The 16,174-nt window shown below is 52.0% G+C and overlaps 7 protein-coding genes across 7 annotated transcripts; 4 read left to right on the top strand and 3 right to left on the bottom strand.

Moving 5' to 3' along the window:
• Positions 1 to 310: 310 nt before the first annotated feature.
• On the bottom strand, positions 311 to 2,408 carry BKA58DRAFT_162782 (acetylcholinesterase precursor). The gene is made up of 3 exons (XM_046165001.1): positions 1,986 to 2,408; positions 1,635 to 1,934; positions 311 to 1,578 (listed from the first exon to the last, which is right to left on the bottom strand). The coding sequence occupies exons 1-3, from the start codon at positions 2,204 to 2,206 to the stop codon at positions 333 to 335; spliced, it is 1,767 nt and encodes a 588-aa protein (XP_046026795.1). The 5' UTR covers positions 2,207 to 2,408; the 3' UTR covers positions 311 to 332.
• A 911-nt stretch (positions 2,409 to 3,319) lies between these two features.
• On the top strand, positions 3,320 to 4,791 carry BKA58DRAFT_383661 (uncharacterized protein). Its single transcript, XM_046170197.1, has 3 exons — positions 3,320 to 3,835; positions 3,896 to 4,078; positions 4,133 to 4,791. The coding sequence occupies exons 1-3, from the start codon at positions 3,451 to 3,453 to the stop codon at positions 4,582 to 4,584; spliced, it is 1,020 nt and encodes a 339-aa protein (XP_046026794.1). The 5' UTR covers positions 3,320 to 3,450; the 3' UTR covers positions 4,585 to 4,791.
• A 114-nt stretch (positions 4,792 to 4,905) lies between these two features.
• BKA58DRAFT_383660 (ubiquitin carboxyl-terminal hydrolase 2) lies at positions 4,906 to 7,354 on the bottom strand. Its single transcript, XM_046170196.1, has 6 exons — positions 7,330 to 7,354; positions 6,835 to 7,120; positions 6,552 to 6,782; positions 6,415 to 6,504; positions 5,603 to 6,357; positions 4,906 to 5,553 (listed from the first exon to the last, which is right to left on the bottom strand). The coding sequence occupies exons 2-6, from the start codon at positions 6,950 to 6,952 to the stop codon at positions 5,194 to 5,196; spliced, it is 1,554 nt and encodes a 517-aa protein (XP_046026793.1). The 5' UTR covers positions 6,953 to 7,120; positions 7,330 to 7,354; the 3' UTR covers positions 4,906 to 5,193.
• A 1,955-nt stretch (positions 7,355 to 9,309) lies between these two features.
• Positions 9,310 to 10,757, bottom strand: BKA58DRAFT_439282 (uncharacterized protein; the record flags this gene model as incomplete). Its single annotated transcript, XM_046173675.1, has 2 exons — positions 9,310 to 10,350; positions 10,410 to 10,757. The coding sequence occupies 2 exons, from the start codon at positions 10,755 to 10,757 to the stop codon at positions 9,310 to 9,312; spliced, it is 1,389 nt and encodes a 462-aa protein (XP_046026792.1).
• A 519-nt stretch (positions 10,758 to 11,276) lies between these two features.
• BKA58DRAFT_383653 (uncharacterized protein) lies at positions 11,277 to 11,927 on the top strand. The gene is made up of 2 exons (XM_046170195.1): positions 11,277 to 11,519; positions 11,570 to 11,927. Exons 1-2 carry the CDS (start codon positions 11,343 to 11,345, stop codon positions 11,768 to 11,770), a joined length of 378 nt encoding a protein of 125 aa, XP_046026791.1. The 5' UTR covers positions 11,277 to 11,342; the 3' UTR covers positions 11,771 to 11,927.
• A 159-nt stretch (positions 11,928 to 12,086) lies between these two features.
• Positions 12,087 to 13,662, top strand: BKA58DRAFT_312901 (uncharacterized protein; the record flags this gene model as incomplete). Its single annotated transcript, XM_046167407.1, has 5 exons — positions 12,087 to 12,279; positions 12,448 to 12,546; positions 12,596 to 12,886; positions 12,952 to 13,211; positions 13,267 to 13,662. 5 exons carry the CDS (start codon positions 12,087 to 12,089, stop codon positions 13,660 to 13,662), a joined length of 1,239 nt encoding a protein of 412 aa, XP_046026790.1.
• A 121-nt stretch (positions 13,663 to 13,783) lies between these two features.
• Positions 13,784 to 16,132, top strand: BKA58DRAFT_162573 (uncharacterized protein). The gene has a single exon (XM_046165000.1). It carries the CDS (start codon positions 14,260 to 14,262, stop codon positions 15,919 to 15,921), a length of 1,662 nt encoding a protein of 553 aa, XP_046026789.1. The 5' UTR covers positions 13,784 to 14,259; the 3' UTR covers positions 15,922 to 16,132.
• The last annotated feature ends 42 nt before the right edge of the window (positions 16,133 to 16,174 follow it).

Below are 16,174 nucleotides of genomic sequence, written 5' to 3'. Positions count from 1 at the left end.
CTACTTGCTGATGCATTCCAACGATCTCATCAGCACGACCCGACTCCAAGGTTGCCATCCCTTTGCATGACTCTTTGCGCATCAGCGACGATACCAGTTTCATCGCCAGAAACCCCTACAGATTCTGAGCCCAGTTTCATAACAGACCTCGGGATCACGTGGTTTTCTTTTCGACCTGAGACAAGACCTCTGAAAATGCGATTGGCTTATGACCATGGTGGGGAGAACTCTCTGAACTGTGACGAATACTGTTGGTGTGATTACATTAGGATTAACTACGGAAGCTAGTAAGATATCATGATAGCCTTCCAGTTGATCATTTATTCGTTATTCTAGTTTCCGATGATGCCCTCTACCATATCCATGACACCAGAAAGTACGCTCTGAATGATAGGGTACTTTGGCAGATATGGGTTGTACACCTTCTGACATCTGCCATTGTAATCGGCTGTGTTGCCAATTTCAACCGTAAGCTCGTTTCCAGGCACACCAAGCTTCGCAATCGGCCCGCTGCGAGGAGTGGCCTTTTCCCATCCAGGACCAGCGGCGGGGTTCTTGATGAATTCGACAAACCAGTCGTTCTGGAAGTCAGCAAGCGCCTGTTCCTCGGCAGTCACTCCCTGGACACCAGCAAAGGCACCGTTGCCTCCGAAGAAGAAGGGAATCTCGGCTCCGTGCGTCGGGTAGTCGACAGGCAGAGGCAAGAGGTTGGAGTAGTTGCCGAGGAAGCGGTATGACCAAGTGTCTTGGGTCTCGCTGCGCAAGTCGATGAAATGGTCGACAGGGCAGAAGAAGCGTGCGTCACCGTACTGGGCACCGCTCATTTCCGAGACACTGGAGTAATCGGCGATGTCGTAAGCAGCCTCGATGATGTTGTTCGGAATCTCCGCGACATCAGCATCGAAAGTCTTGAGCCAAGCCGAAAAGTCTGTGTTCTCGCTGCCGTACACCAGACCGAAAAGGGCGCCCTCTTTGTCGGAGTTACCAGTCAGGAGGGGTACATGGGAAGCGTAACTGCCAGCAGCGAATCGTGCGGCATAGTCTTGGTACCGTGTCTTCTCGTCTACGACAGGCGTGAAGTACGTGTTCAAAGTGGCATTGAAGGCCTCGGTTTGGAAGGCGTACATGTCCACTTTGCGCAGGCACTCAAGCTGGCCTGCACCAGTCGCGCAGCCAACCTCTTTGGCAACGAGGTCGAGCGCTTGGTTGGTAGGACCGACGGCCGGGCCAGACTTTGCATTGGCAGCCATCTGGACAGCTCCGACAAGCGGGGTCTGAGGGTGGTTCCAGAGGTAATGGTCAACCTGTACTGAGCCAGAAGAGTGGCCTCCGAACACAACACGGTTGGGATCACCGCCAAACTGGGCGATGTTGTCGAACACCCATTGCAAAGCCTTGTCGACATCAAGGATGCCAAAGTTCTGTGATTCTTCGCCATCGACAAGCTCGGCGGAGTTAGGGTATGCCCAAAGACTCTCACGGGTGTTGAAGCTAACGAAGACAACTCCCTTGCGAGCGAAGTTCTCTCCGACGTAGGCTGGATTGCTGCTTGAACCGGTAACCATAGCACCGCCGTACCTAATCTACGAGTCAGTATTTGCTCCACATACAGTTCGTACAGGAAAATCACGTACATGTAGACGAATACCGGAAGACCGCCGGGTGCGTCCAGGCCTGGTGGGGAACCCGGTGGGCCTGGTGGGCCCGATGGAGGGCCTGGTGGATGGTGAGGTCCATTCGGTTTATGAGGAATCGGCGGTGCCCGTGGCAGCTTACTGTTCGAAGATGGCGCCCAGATGTTGAGGTTTAAGCAATCTTCATCTTGTTGGGAGTATGTTGTACCGGTAATGGCCTGGGGACATGTTGCACCGTACTTTGTGGCATCGAGCACCTCGCCCTTCTTCAGCTTCTTGACGTCCTTGGGAGCCTTCCATCTACGCGATCATCAGTACAACCGGAGGCGATGCAGGACCGCCATTACATACCGGTTTTGTCCTCCAGTTGTCTGCGCAAACGGAATGCCAAGGAAAACAGAGTTTCCATAGCCATCAGTGAAACCCTTCACAGTTCCCTGATCGAGAGTAGCCGTTCCATCCACGACAGTTGCTCTTGAAGGTTTCGGAGGTAGCGGCGTGGCAGACACCTGTCCGAGGAAAACGCCTAGCGAAAGGCTTTGCAAGCCAATCAGAGCCGAGGGAACCTTCATGACGCAAGACAGGGAAACACGATGTTGGGTAAGAGATAGAGTTTGGCGGGAGGCTGTAGATCGTGTTTGGGCTTACACATGGCTATATAGGGCACCACTTCGCCGGGCTGCCACCTCGTGGAACGATTTCTCGCCGCCAACAGCACAGCAGCACCATGTAACGTCTAACTGCCGAAGATTGCCCGGCGTGGAGCCTGACCAGCCGTTCTATATTTTCATCTCCGTCTTTGCAGGTTCCGCAGGACCCGAGGTCCGATCAGATTCAGGGACCGCAGAATTGGAGAGCTAAGCGAGTCGAACCAATCGCAGCAGCCATCTGGCATCCATGCTAGAAGTCCGGCTGAGACACCAAAAACGCTAGAAGGTCGACCGTACCAAGGTAGAACCTGTCGGCCTCGTGCGCCATGTGTCTAGTTCTCGCCTTCCAGACCGCTGCTCCCTGTCGTCCATCGCCATGCGAGCTAGGATGCTTGCATCCTCATCGGACCGAACCATGGAACCTCGATACGGATCTGAGCACGACCCTTTTCACCATCGCACCCATGACCCCGAGACCAACGACGGTTTTTTGCCATCCATTACTCGGTAGTCTCTTCACATGCGAGCAGTGGCGTTCGGTTTCCCACTGCCCCGTTCGGCGGACACGATGCTATACATGTAGTTTTGTCGTCTCGAGTCAGATTCTTCCAACCAGTGTAGCTGAACCTGCTCTAACGCATGAAATTGCTGCCACTAAGTAGCGGCCGTAGAAGGGTTTCGCAGCTTAATTTTGGTTGCCGACTCTAGCGGCCGAGACCTTTCAGATGCTTGCCAGCTTACGGTTGGTTGGGCTTTGGGAGGTCCCCTGATGCTATCATGCCACAACGCTACGGGACGGCATACTAGTTGCACAACCCGCAACATCCTGTAAACTTACTTTAGGGGGTCGTTTGCCCGTGTAGTAGGAAAAAGGGTACTTGTTGCGGCAGCCCCGCTGTCAATTGACATTCTGCTCACCCTCGTCACACTCTCCACACCACTGTTCTTGGATCTTCATCTAGAGTGGAGCGAGCAGGCTCGAACTCCTCACGGCCTTTTTCTCGGTGACGGCCACCCAAGCAAAGCAACATGGCCGACAATGGGCTCGGGCAGGTGGTAGGTTCTCCTGTTCCTCATGCTTCGTCTGCTACGTGCAGCGCTGATCCAGTTCGTAGGTGTCATGGTATGTCTGTACTATAGCCACGGTGCCGTTTGTTGCGCTGCGCATGTGGGCGCGATGGTCGCGACTGGGCAACCTCGGAATCGACGACTATCTCATCCTACTTTCTCTGGCATGTCTGATAGGTGATCTCGTCATCCAGCAGCACATGTGGAACCTAGGACTGGGCGACATGGCGTCAGTAACCCCAGAGAACTTCAAGGGCATAATGCAGATGATCATCCCCGGATCGACACTCTACGTCTCCTCACTATGGACCATCAAGTTCGCCCTGGTCTTTTTTTACAAGAGTCTCGCTGCGCCAGGCTCCCGACTGGTCCTTGTGTATAATTTCACGCTTGCCGGATTAGTTGTCACCTACCTCGTCATCTTTTTCGACATCATCTTCCAGTGCTACCCCCACAATAAGCGATGGTCCAATAATCCGAACTGTGAGCAAAAGCAAAGCCTGACCCACATGCATGCGAACGGTGGAGACTGACCATGCGCAGATCAATGCAGTCCCAAAGCCGCCGAGATCAACTACTGGATCACCATTTGCTTCAACATCGCAACCGACGTGTTCATCATCTGCCTGCCCATAACCATGGTCTCCCGGCTGCAAATGAAGTTGAAGCAGAAGCTCGGTGTAGCCGGAATCTTCGCCTTGGGTTTCTTCGTCGTTATTGCCAGCAGTACGTACCGCCAGATTCGAGACGCATTGGAATACCACTAACACATCGTGCCAGTCGTCCGAGCCTACTACTCCCACAGGAACGAAACCATGCTAACCTGCACCGTCTCCATGATCGAAACAGCAATTGCCATAATCGCCACCTGTCTCCCCGCTCTCCGCTCCATGATTCTCGGCACAAACAACACCACAAAAGACTCCGCCAACAGCTACGGTCGCCACTACGAACTCTCGTCCGCGCGGCGAAAAGCCAGCGGAAACCGTCTGACTGCTTCGAATCAGATCTCCGGCGGTCTGCACTCCACGCACGATACGCGCAATCGAGCGAACGGATCAGAAGACTCGCTCTTCACAGATCCGCCGTCGGATCAAATAGGTGGCGTCGAGCAGTTTGTGAGCGGGAAGGGCATTACAGTTAATACCCAGATCGAAACCATGTTTGAGGATTCCAGCTCAAGAAGCAATATTTCTTCGAGTTCGACGAAGGCGAAATCGCCGTTCAATTAGTTGATGTACCAAAAAAAAAAAAGAATAAAGATGAGCGGTAGTCTGCGAGGCAGCGATACCTTAATATATGTAGTCAACGAAATTCTGAATCATGAACGATAGCAGATATATTGCATGAGTGGGGTGTTGCTGCAAGAGGTTGTGATGAGCGGTGTAGAGCCACCGGATGTGCCTGCTTGCGGTGAAAATGGGTACTGCTCAGATCGCTTTTTGCCCTACCAAGTGCGTGTTGAAACGGCGCATTATGTGCGTGCGGCGGTATTGGCCCCGGCAAAGTTGCCCGAGTGGAGAGTCGTGATAGCATGAATCGGACTGACGGCCTGATTGGGAAGGGGATGATGAACACCAATGCGTTCGAAGGAAGTCAGGATGATCTACTGCGTAGTGAAGCTGGTGAAGTCTGTGGAGGAAAACTTGTAATGTGTTCAGAAAGTGACAACGTTGAAGCCGTGCATGCCAGATAATCCTAGGATAAAGAGGGCTTCTCAACCTCCCTCACAAACGCCGGGTGCCCTTTCAACGCCTTTAATGCAGCTCCTTGACCTGTAACATGCCCGGACAATACTGTACACTAAACCATTGGGACTCCACCTTCCTCCTAGGAGGCTCCTATACCTCTAGTCCGCCAACCATGTAGAATAGCAGATAGGCCTCTGCAGCGAGGACCTCTGCCTCACTGACCAGCACGACCTTGCTATCGTCGAACATGAACCAGTCGTTGCCCTCCCTGCTGTAACTGACATAGTGTCCAGAGTCGATTTTGCCTTTGTGTACGATGACACTGCTCAGTTCGTATACGAGGGCGTTCGCCGGGCTGTTGACGTTGTGGTTCGAGGGTGGTGCGCCGGAGGTCTTCGCGGCGCGCATGGCGGCTTTGTGTGAGGTCGTATAGGGATATATGTCTAGTTTGACGGGGAAGCGAACGGGGGTTTCGATCTTGGAGGACGTGGATTTCGTGTGCTCGAAGCGCTGAACAAGTGTTAGTATAGAGACGCTACAGATGACTGTCCGTACGTACCTTGAGATGAATGGAGAGGACTGGTGGTAGCCTCTTAATGCTCAGCTGCTTGGTCGCATTCTGCGGACTATCGCAGTTTCGACATGTGTACTCTGCTGAGCCCAGCTTCTCTTTCACCGTGAAGCGTTCGAGACAGTCCCTCAAATCCAAAGGAGTCTCTTCACCCTTTTCTTCCTTGATCTTCCGTTTCTTGCCCTGTATCCGTACGTCCAAACTAAGGTCCATATACGGATCTTGCGCCGTGGTCACATTGCGACAGTTGTCACATGTCACCGTACTTGAGAGCTTCCCGCAAAACGCCTGATGCACCACGCACTTGCAATCTTCCGAGTCGTCTGTCGATCCGCCGTTCGCCTGGTGCAGCGTGTTGAGTATGAACTGCATGTACTCGTGCGCATCCTGCTGCTGGTATCCCGCGAGAGCTTCTCCCGCCAGCCAGCTGCCCATGAGCATGCTGACAGCGCCAAAGCCCTCCGTCTTCTCGGCCGAGTGGAATTCGACAAACATCTCGTCCAGCGCACAGCTCACGCATGAGTCCCTCTCGCACTCTGTCTGTTTATGACCTTCGGAAAGATAGAAGTTTCGTATGAATGGATTGTGGACGAGGGTCTGTAGGATGACGCTCATGAAGCATGTCTGGCCCATATTGTAGAGCCCACGCAGGCCTATCGCGCGGCAGGGGAGGAAGGTCGAGTTGCTGATTACGAGCTTGTGGTCTTCGGTCGTGGTATTGTCTTCGTACTTCCGCTTCTTGCCTGTATCGTAGTCAGCCAACCTTGATCTTTCCGAATCCGAGTATGCCAATCACGCACCCTTCTGTACTCTCAGCACGTCCAACGTCTCGTCGTAGATGAAGTCTTGGCAATTGCCACAGTATATGTTGCCGTCTCGCGACTCTACAGCTGCTTCCTGTTAGCCTTCGCAAGTATACGGTATCGTCTGAACCCACAGAAACAGTGCGACTTGGTCTCAAAGTGCAAATCGCGATCCACCTCGGTCATGATGCTCGGACACTGCAGACATAAGTACAGCGGCCTCAGCGACACAACGTTGCGCGCATCTGCCGGCGCAGTGTACGTCTGGGCTATTATACTCGGTTTCTCGTGGATATTCTGGAGGATGGCTCGGTAGTGCTGAAGCGTCTGCTTGCGCGCCTTCTCAAACATCTCGCCCATGTGCTCTGCGATGTGTTAGTAGCCTCCTTTAGGCAATCTGAAGGACAGAGCGCTTACCGCATCCATATGCGATATGCGCCATCTGGCTGCTCGGCACAATGTTGCCCTTTGCATTCTTAACAATCTTGGGCGACGCCAGCGCCGACGCCTTTGGGGCCACTGCTATCGTGTCCATGATGCCGAACGGATTCGAGCCTTGGTACAGTAGACGTACTCGCGCTCTACATACTGCAAGATTAGAAGACTATCGGAAGCGCTCGCCAGCAGCACAGGCGCAACACTTTGGTGGCAGCGGCGCTCACGATGCGCGGCTTGGGGAGTTATTTCTGGGGTTGAAGCGGACCTGCATGAAACCAATCAGCAATGCGCCGCTAGCGGATCTCCCGCCCACGTATCGTGCCGAGCCCGATACGAAGACATCACCATTTTGACACTGCAACTTTGATGTACTTCTCCCAATGCACACGTCTTGTATTTAATGCATGTATCCTTCGATTGTGACTTCAAGCCTTCCCTCCTTCGGAATATCTCGCATTTTCAAAATTTACCTACCCCTCCCTTTTTTGTTATTCCCTCCGCTTCAGCGCCTTTCCCCTGCTCTTTCGGATCTGCGTCTTCAACTTGTAGAACAGAGAAAAGCCTAGTCGAGTTTGGTGACGGCGAAGGTGGAGGTGAAGGGCGGAGGAGTTGTGGAAGGCAGAGAGGGTGTAGGAGGGCGCACAGGAGCGACGAACTTGGGCGGTGAAGGAATGTTGTCTATCTCCTCGTTGGTGAGCTTAGGGAGCTTCAGCGGGATGCGGTTGCCCGCCAAGGTGAGACACATTTCGATTCTCTACACAAATTAGCTTCACCATACCTACCTATTGTGCTCTAAAATAACACGAACTGGCGGAAACTCACTTCGTCTCAAAGGTACCTTGGTATTACGGTGGAATATTGATGCAGAGAAAGGCAACAAAACACGGTTAGGTAACCGATACCTAGATATGTGAAGTTGGATTGAGTTCTATGGAAAAGAAAGAAGATTACGCTCAATGTTTGTATGCTCGCAATACGGCTGCACGCTTATATGAAGAGCAGTGTGACTGGTAAGTGCAACACGTGAGAGAAACTATTACTAACAAGCTGCCGCCTGTATACTTCGACGCGTCTCTCCAGACCCTGCCCTACGTTTTCTGCGATATAAGAGATCACCAAATCAGAAAGTGCAGCAACACGAAATGGTGATTGTTCTAATAAGAGGCTTCAAGTGAGGGCACGGAAGATGTAGTTTGCAGAATACAAATGTCAAAACACAGTCTATGTGTTATACAGCGAGAAGATGTAGCCGTCAAGCAACTTCTTGTCAAGATGGCGAAGGCGTCTTTCCTGCCTTCTCTACCTGTCTCTCACCGCTACCTCATGACATACTTAGTGACTTGAACACCCCCCCTTGTTAAGTCGACCGACTCAGATCTGACTAAGTAGAGTATCGAGGAGACAGAGTACGAGCTAAGGGAGTGCGGGCTAAGAGAATGTAAGGGTCGAAAATGAAGTAGTGCGACATATCGTTGAACCCAATATTCAGATTTACGCTCACGGCTATCTCATAACACATGACATTACCTTATTCCCCTCTTCTACGCAGCACCAGACTCCCATGGCGAAGTCTTGATAACACTCTTCTTTCGTCTTCCTCCTCCCCATTAGCAAAATCCTATTACCTCCTCGTACTCCAAACCCCTTCCTTGCGAACGGCTTGGTGTTGTGACTTGACTAAACCCTGGCTTGTTCGTCTCGGTGGCTCTCATACCCCAGCGCTCAAGTTCTTCTTGACTTTCCGCCCACTCATCCTCACTTACCCGTGGGGTCAAGAGGATGGGTTTCGAGGTCTTCTGTAGCAGCGTGGGTGTACCAAGGTCGGTGCATGAATAGAGTGCCTGTCGTTGCGCGCGACAATGACCGATGGTGAGGTTGTGTCGGTCCGGTGTCAGGATGGTAGCGGCGGTTGTGCTGGGTGTAGCCATTGGGTGGTAGAATGTTGATGACTAGATTGGTTGATCGCTAATAGCGATGAAGCTTATACTGCGACGTCGAATTGTAGGCTGAAGTGGTGGATTGGATGTTGATGTGAGCATATCCTCGTGGAAGCTTCGGTTTTATACCACACTGCAAATGATCAGCGCAACGTGTCGATCACGGTATCATACAGCAGGAGCAGAGAAGGAATTTTCGAGGCATTTCTGTATATAGTGTGCTACGTGTCTAGCATTATCCTGCTGTAGTGTCGAGGCTTAACGTGATGATGGTGGTGAGACCAAAAAGTGGCGCCACCTGTTTGGGCAACCTCCGAGTACAAGCCGATGGAAATGCATGGCCGCAACGAATCAAGTGCAATCTGAGTTGCGAATACATTAGATATGTAATGACCGATATATAAAAATAGAACGTAATCTTTACGACAAGCACGAGTGGGGTATCCGAAATTCAAACAGGACTGAAAAGAAGAGGATTGCAATGATGGAAACGAAGAGGAATGAGTGAAACGCCGCCCTAGGCGTCCGATACCGCCGGTGATGGCGGGGGTATTGGGCCCAGGTGCTGCCTCTTGGCATGTGGTAGTTCGTTTGTGTCCTCGCATGCGCGCTTCACCGACCCGTTCGCATCACCGCCGTTCTGCGACTGTTTTCTCTCCTTGTTCCTAGCAATGACCCTCTTCCACTGCGCTTTGACACGCAGGACGGATGTCACGCGCTCGAAGTGCGACAGTGGTGGTGCCGGCTTCATTTCTATGCAGTCGATTCTCCTCAAGCCTATCGAATCCTTGTTGTTCCATGCCTTTGTAAGAAGCTTGGCCATGTAATCAATTTGTGCTTGGTTCAGCGAGGCGTCGCGGAGACCGAATCGTAAGGTCAAGAACCCATTGGCTCTTGGACGGTATTGGTGTAAAGCATCGGCTTTGGCAGGACTGAGGGGCGTCAAGAAGATGTGCTCTTGATTTGGCTGGGGGATCCGGCTACGGCCCCAGAGGTGCGACGGTGTATCGATGCGCCTCTTGTCTTCGTTTATGCGCTGTGTTAGGCTGAAGGTAGATATCGGACGCTTGGGATCTTTGTCGAGGAAGTATGTGGCAGCGTCGATGAAAGCACGGGTATACGAATTGGGGCCGGGGGCGGCAGTCGTCTCGTCGATGTAACAGGCGCTAAGTAGCTCAAATTTCTTCTCTTCCTGCCGGCTGGACTTGACAAGATTGCTAGAGTAGCAAGTGTCCAATATAGTCAGTACGTCGGCCTCGACGATTGGCTGGCGGAGCTGCTCCTCTGCCATGTTCCAGCTCGCATGGCCTATCTTGCTAAGGCCTTTCTCTTCATCGGGGTTTTGAGTGACGGTGAGCTCCAAAGTTTTGGTGGACTTTTGATAAACGCCGTGCCCAGTATAGTAGACAATGAGCAGACTCTGTGTTCCGTCATGCTCGCAGATGAATTGACTGACGTGCTTGTTGAGCTGGTGCTGTGGCTTCTCTCGTACATTCAATTCGACCGTCTTGGTTTGGTAGTAAAAGCGATCGCTGAAGAGGGATGCGAGTTCTCTGGCCTTTGGAATTGTCAGTCAGTCAGTCCGGACGCGACGCGACGCGTTCCGCCTTGGCATACCTCGTCACCAGTCATGAGCTCGTCGAGACCGTCCTCCCACTTGATCAATAGCACTGCGACTTTGGTGTAGCCATCTGCCAGATCCATGTTTTCGGCAATGGCCTCGGCCCACCAGTTCTTTTGCGACTCTACACTCGCGTCGCCATGTTCCTTGGTGGGCGTGCTCTCCACGAGAGTCTCCTGGGTTGGGGGAGTCTGTCCGCTGCGCTGAAGCTCGTCTTCAATCGACCGTATGCGTATGTCGGCATTGATGACCTTGTCGGGGAGCGGGTTTGCGTTGCGAGGGGCTATCTCGGCCGTCGTTGCTGCGTTCGCGACGCGCATCGTCGAGTCTGGAAGGGGAGCCATTGGGTGGAAAAGCCTCTAAGCTGCGAGGCTGAGAGAGTTCGCAGGTGCCCGCCATTTTGAAGCATGGAGTTCCTAGCCTTGGAGCAACCTTCAGCCCCCATATTGGGTACATGCACCACGGCTTGAAGAGTGCGGAGATAGCAGATGCAGCTGGCCTTGGCCAATCAGCGCACGGCGCAATCACACCACCATGATGGGGGCCACAGACAGTGCCTCCACCATGCACCCCCAACGCTCGTCTTACTAAGAACTGAGCGTTCCGTCCCGTGCCAAAGCCTCTTTCGGTAAATGGCCGTTCGCGATGACGGCTTTCTCAGCGGTAGGACACCTGTAGATGGGGCTATGGCGCATTGGTGCGGCATCGCTGCATGCACCTAAGCAAACATTCCAAGCTGCGGCTGTGCAAACTCAAGGGGTCCCGACTATCAGCAATACCGGTCACGAACCTGTGTTGCCTGGGGCTGCAGCAAGTACGTGGTCACGGAGGCCAGCAATAGCCCTCTCTATAACAGAAGACAGCCTGCTCCTTCCCAAGGGCATCACCTACAAGGCTATCCTGCCTCGCTTTACAGACTTCCAGCAATCATGGCAACCGACATGCTCGAACATCAGCCTGTTCAGGCTGTGGAGGTGAGTCGCGCCCCGTTATATCAGCGACGCAGGGCTGATACGCAGGCACAGGGTCAAAATTTGGACTCTACACCCGAAAACCCAACTCCTCTGACCAAGTCTGGGGTTGCACAAATCACAAACGCGGATCTAGTATGTCTGTTCTTTTCCGAGCGCAACACCCTTCTCTAACAAAGACTCAGGCGGATGCGCGCTTCAACAAGGGCGACAGAGTGCGCAAGAAGGCATCAGCGCCTGGTGGTGCTCAATCCAAGTCCGCCTATACCATCTACGCGCGCAGGAGCAGCCCTCATGGCTGGATCGAGTATCAGCTTCAAGACTACTACACGCAAATAGTGGACGGCAGCTGGACACGCGAAAGGGACCTCAGGGCCGGCGCCTGAACAGTGCTATATTGCCTGAGGCTGAGCTCACCGGAATGTCACCAGGCAGCTGAATTTGTGACGCGCGCAGCCAATTGTGAGAGGGGGCGTTGGGGCTGAGTCTTTCCCATACGACCATCATCTTTCTGATTCCCGTTGCTCAATACTACTTACACCTTTCCGTTGCCACAACCGATTAGCCACAATACACTCTTAATGTTCGCTTGAGTGATATTTGATTGTGCGGAATACCTCGCTCGTCTTCTCTTCGTCCGCTCGTTCAACGCTGTCACGCAAGCCTCGCTTGTCTCTTTTCGCCATGACCCCTCTTCGTACCATGACCGGGGATACGTTTACCGATGAGAAGACACCTCAATCGCCAGTATCTCCAACGGGTACCGACACAACCCTAAGGGGTGACGCATACATCGAAGTAGCGGACGAAAATAGCGACTACCATCCCACTATGTCGCCCTCATTGCCAACGACCTCAGGTGATGTCGACGTTGACATCGAAAGTGCACAGCCTTGTAGGTCACTCCATGCGACTGCTTTGGCCCCCAGCGCCAAACATGGTCGATGCTCGGCATCGGCTGAAGCGCGATGGCTCACACCGGTCAGCCAGCTCGTATGCATGACGTGATTACAATCTAGGGTTATGATTGGCATCCGTATGAGCAACACTGACACTTCTTCAGCGAATGACAACAAGCGGCCTGGGGTAATACATCGCATGACAGGTTCATTCCGCTCCGAGCCAGAACCTCTCTTCGTGACTGAGACCAACACTCGGACACGTGAGTATATTCAAGACTCTTCATATCGCTTGTCACTGATGAAAGGCAGTGGAAGATACACCTAACGGCTTCCCAAGGCTTGCAGCATTCCAAGCTAGTGACACAAATTTTGCATTATATCGAAGTTTTGGGTACCTGCATGCACGTGTGCTTCTTGATTTGCAGGATGAGATCACCTGTTTGGAAAGAGAACTCGATGAGATCGATTGCGAGGATGCGTCAGAGAATCCCAGTCGTCTGAAATCAAGAGATTACGACATCCAGCAGCCTATCGGTGAAGGAGCTGATCGCAGCCGTCGAGTCATACTTCGCGAGATCAAAGCTAAACTGATCGAATACGGTATGTATATCTTAGCATCAACCGCGAATATCCTAGTGAGAAGCAGATGGCTAAGTGGGTTATAGATGAGGTGCTCATCAAGGCAAGAGAACTTCAGTCTTTCCAAAAGCCATCAGATCGCAACTACCGCAGCGTGCGACGCTACTGCTACAAAAAGAAGCCGCTCATGGATGACGTACTTGATTCCATTCGCACCAAAGAAGACATAGTCACCATCCATAATGGTCGTGAATGGGCAAGTTTCGATGGTGGGGTGGAGACGATGATAGGGCAAACAGACCGCTTCCTCCAGAAAATGTTCAATACCGAAAACCCCCCGCTACAAGTACATGAACCCAATCTTCAAATCGGAAGAGTCATATCGCTAACATGATGCACAGAAATACTTCCGAACCCCAGAAGCGCAAAAGAAGACCAGTGATGCCGACATCTCCTACTACAGCAGCTCTCGCGTCGACAAATTGGTCAACGTCCTCATCACCTTCATCATATTCTGTCTGCTCGTGATACCAGTCATCACCATGTACCAGCTGACAAACACTGCCGCCCATATTGAGACGGATCCATCAGGCAACACTTCCACACAAAGTCAAGTCGACATCAACAAGCGAGATACATTCAACGCGGTTGGTGTGCTGATAGTCTTTACATTACTATTCAGTGCTGCGATGAGTCTACTGACCAAGGCGGCGAGGCATGAACTATTCGCTGCGTCTGCAGCCTACTGTGCGATCTTGGTTGTGTTTATTGGGAATTTTACTGGACCTGGCAATTGACGTTTCTTTGTCAACGGTACTTACGAAATCACGATCATCTACAACATCTCCATTTGCTATATGTTGCATGTAATTCTCAGTCCCAGGCTACAAAAAGGCTGCAGGCGACGGCGAATGTTGTCCGTTGATACGGTCTCAGGAAACTCTCGGACTTTTTTCAATCCGCCACGACCTTCGCACAGTTCGACTTGCCGGCAAGTCGGGGATTAGACTCTCCCGAGATCCCGCTAACTGGTATGCAAGGCTTGGCGTATAGTAAGCCTTAATGCGAAACTACCCACATTCAGCCGGTAGGCTACTTAATCCTAGCCCTTCATCGAGACCAGGGACATATGATTGGCACTCTTACTGCTGGTAGGCGCACGTCTGAACGCCCTTCAATGCGAATGTAAGGAGTACAAGCGATGTGCAATCGACTATCCGAGACCTCTCACGTGAGATACCGTTTTGCTTAAGGCACATGCATTTGGTTTCGGGTCGCTTACACGCAAGACATATATTTGAAGTATCTATACGCACCAAAAATGACAGGACATCGGTTCATCCTCCTTTCCTTCTTCTGTGAGGCACCCAGTGATAGATTTCACACTCTCAAACATGTCCTTTCTATCGAACTACTTCATTAGGCAGCGAGTCGCTCCTCCGCCTATACCCACGGATCTCGTCATCCCACTTCACAGCCGCGACGACACGGAGCAAAACAGAAACATATCAATCGAATTCACAATGTGTTTTGACGATGTTATCGATGAGCAGAAGCTTGTCGACGCATTATGGAGATTGCTGGAGAAGCCGGGCTGGAGGAAGTTGGGAGCGCGACTGCGCCTCAACACCAGCAACGACAAATTGGAATACCACATACCAACACAGTACACCAAAGAGCGCCCACCAGTCAACTTCACCCATGAGACCTACAACACCAAATTAAAGGATCACCCTATTGGTCGCCAATTCCCTTGTGCAGACGAGCGTAACGACAGAATCCAAGTCTTCGACATTCGAGAGTCGCTACGCGAGATTACGCGTGCAAAGGATGGTACTGTATTCCTCGATGACTGGCTCTACGATGATAAAGCGCAGTTAGGTTTACATGTAGCGAGCTTCAAGGATGCGTCACTTGTTACCCTGACGTGGCTACACACGCTTCTCGACGCGATGGGACGACAGACTTTACTAAGAGCGTGGACAGCGGTACTGGAAGGAAGAGACGACGATGTACCAGAATTCTGGGGCTACGATTTCGATCCATTGGAGCAACTTGGAGCTCCTCTCGACGAAGACAACCAGGACGCAGAGGGTACGAGTACCGCTCATGCGCAGGTGCAAGAGGAGGCGCAGTCTCAAATCTGGATGGTGCTGTCAAACCTCAAGACCTGGCTTTCACGCTTGGTAGACCCCAGAGCAACGTTCGCATACCTCTACTCCCAGTTCTTCAGACTGGAAACAATGCAGAACGGCCGCATGCTCTACATGCCTGCAGACTACATGACTCGCCTGCGAACTGAAGCAACGCGCGATCTCACCTCTCTCGACGCCTCCCAAATCACTTACAACACCACGACATCTTCCGCACCAAAGCCCTTCCTCTCAGACGGCGACATCTTCTCAGCGTGGTTAATCCGGCATCTTGTATCCACCAATACCTCTCTTCTCAACTCCCGACCCGTTCGACCCATTGTAATCCTGAACGTCTTGGGCATGCGAGACGTGTTATCGACTTCTTCATCCAAGTACGAAGCCTTGATTCCCAGAGGAAAAGCATATGTAGCAAACTGCACAGCAGGAATCATCTCCCCATTCAGCGTACAGCAGTTTCTCAGTATGCCATTGGGTCATATTGCGGCTCGTATTCGCAAAGACCTCGTTGAGCAGGGGACTAGAGAGGCTGTGGAAGCTTCGCAGCGTGCTAGCCGCAGCGGACAGCAGAAAGCTACGCCGCCGGCAGATGCGCAGATGGCGCCGGTGGTTTTCGTGTTCTCGAATTGGGCAAAGGCGAAGTTGTTCGAGACGGATTTTAGCGCTGCCGTTGTTTCTGACAAAGATGATGGGGATGGGTCGACGATTAGGCCGACTAAAGGAAGGCCTACGTACATTAGTGTATATGGCAATGATAGACGGGTAAACGGTCTGGGTAAAGGTCCAGGAGGCGTGGGAAATTGTGTTGGCAAGGACGCCAGAGGCGGGTATTGGTTTGGAGCAATCTCTTCAGCGAGAGAGTTCGCGGAAGGTTTCGAAAAGGCTGTATTGAGCGATTCATAGGCCAATGGGAGGCTCTTCAAAATGTTCAGCGTCACTAGGAGGGCCTATAATTCGTGTCGCATTCTATGCAGAAAATTCTGAGCTATGAGTACACATAACTTTAGCAACCGTCTAGTTGTTAAGATCTAGCAGTATCTATGCGACACAAAGTCTTCCCACACCTAGTTGCGTTGTTACTTCGAGCAATGGCATCCCAAATTAACAGGCACTTTCGAGTAGAAACATGTACTTCATGTGTTATTATTATTTGAAT

This window comes from Alternaria rosae (assembly GCF_020736505.1).
Source record: "Alternaria rosae strain MPI-PUGE-AT-0040 chromosome Unknown BKA58scaffold_4, whole genome shotgun sequence".
Taxonomy (NCBI): domain Eukaryota; kingdom Fungi; phylum Ascomycota; class Dothideomycetes; order Pleosporales; family Pleosporaceae; genus Alternaria; species Alternaria rosae.
Note: the sequence above shows the minus strand (reverse complement) of the source record. Positions and strands in the feature narration are given on the sequence as shown.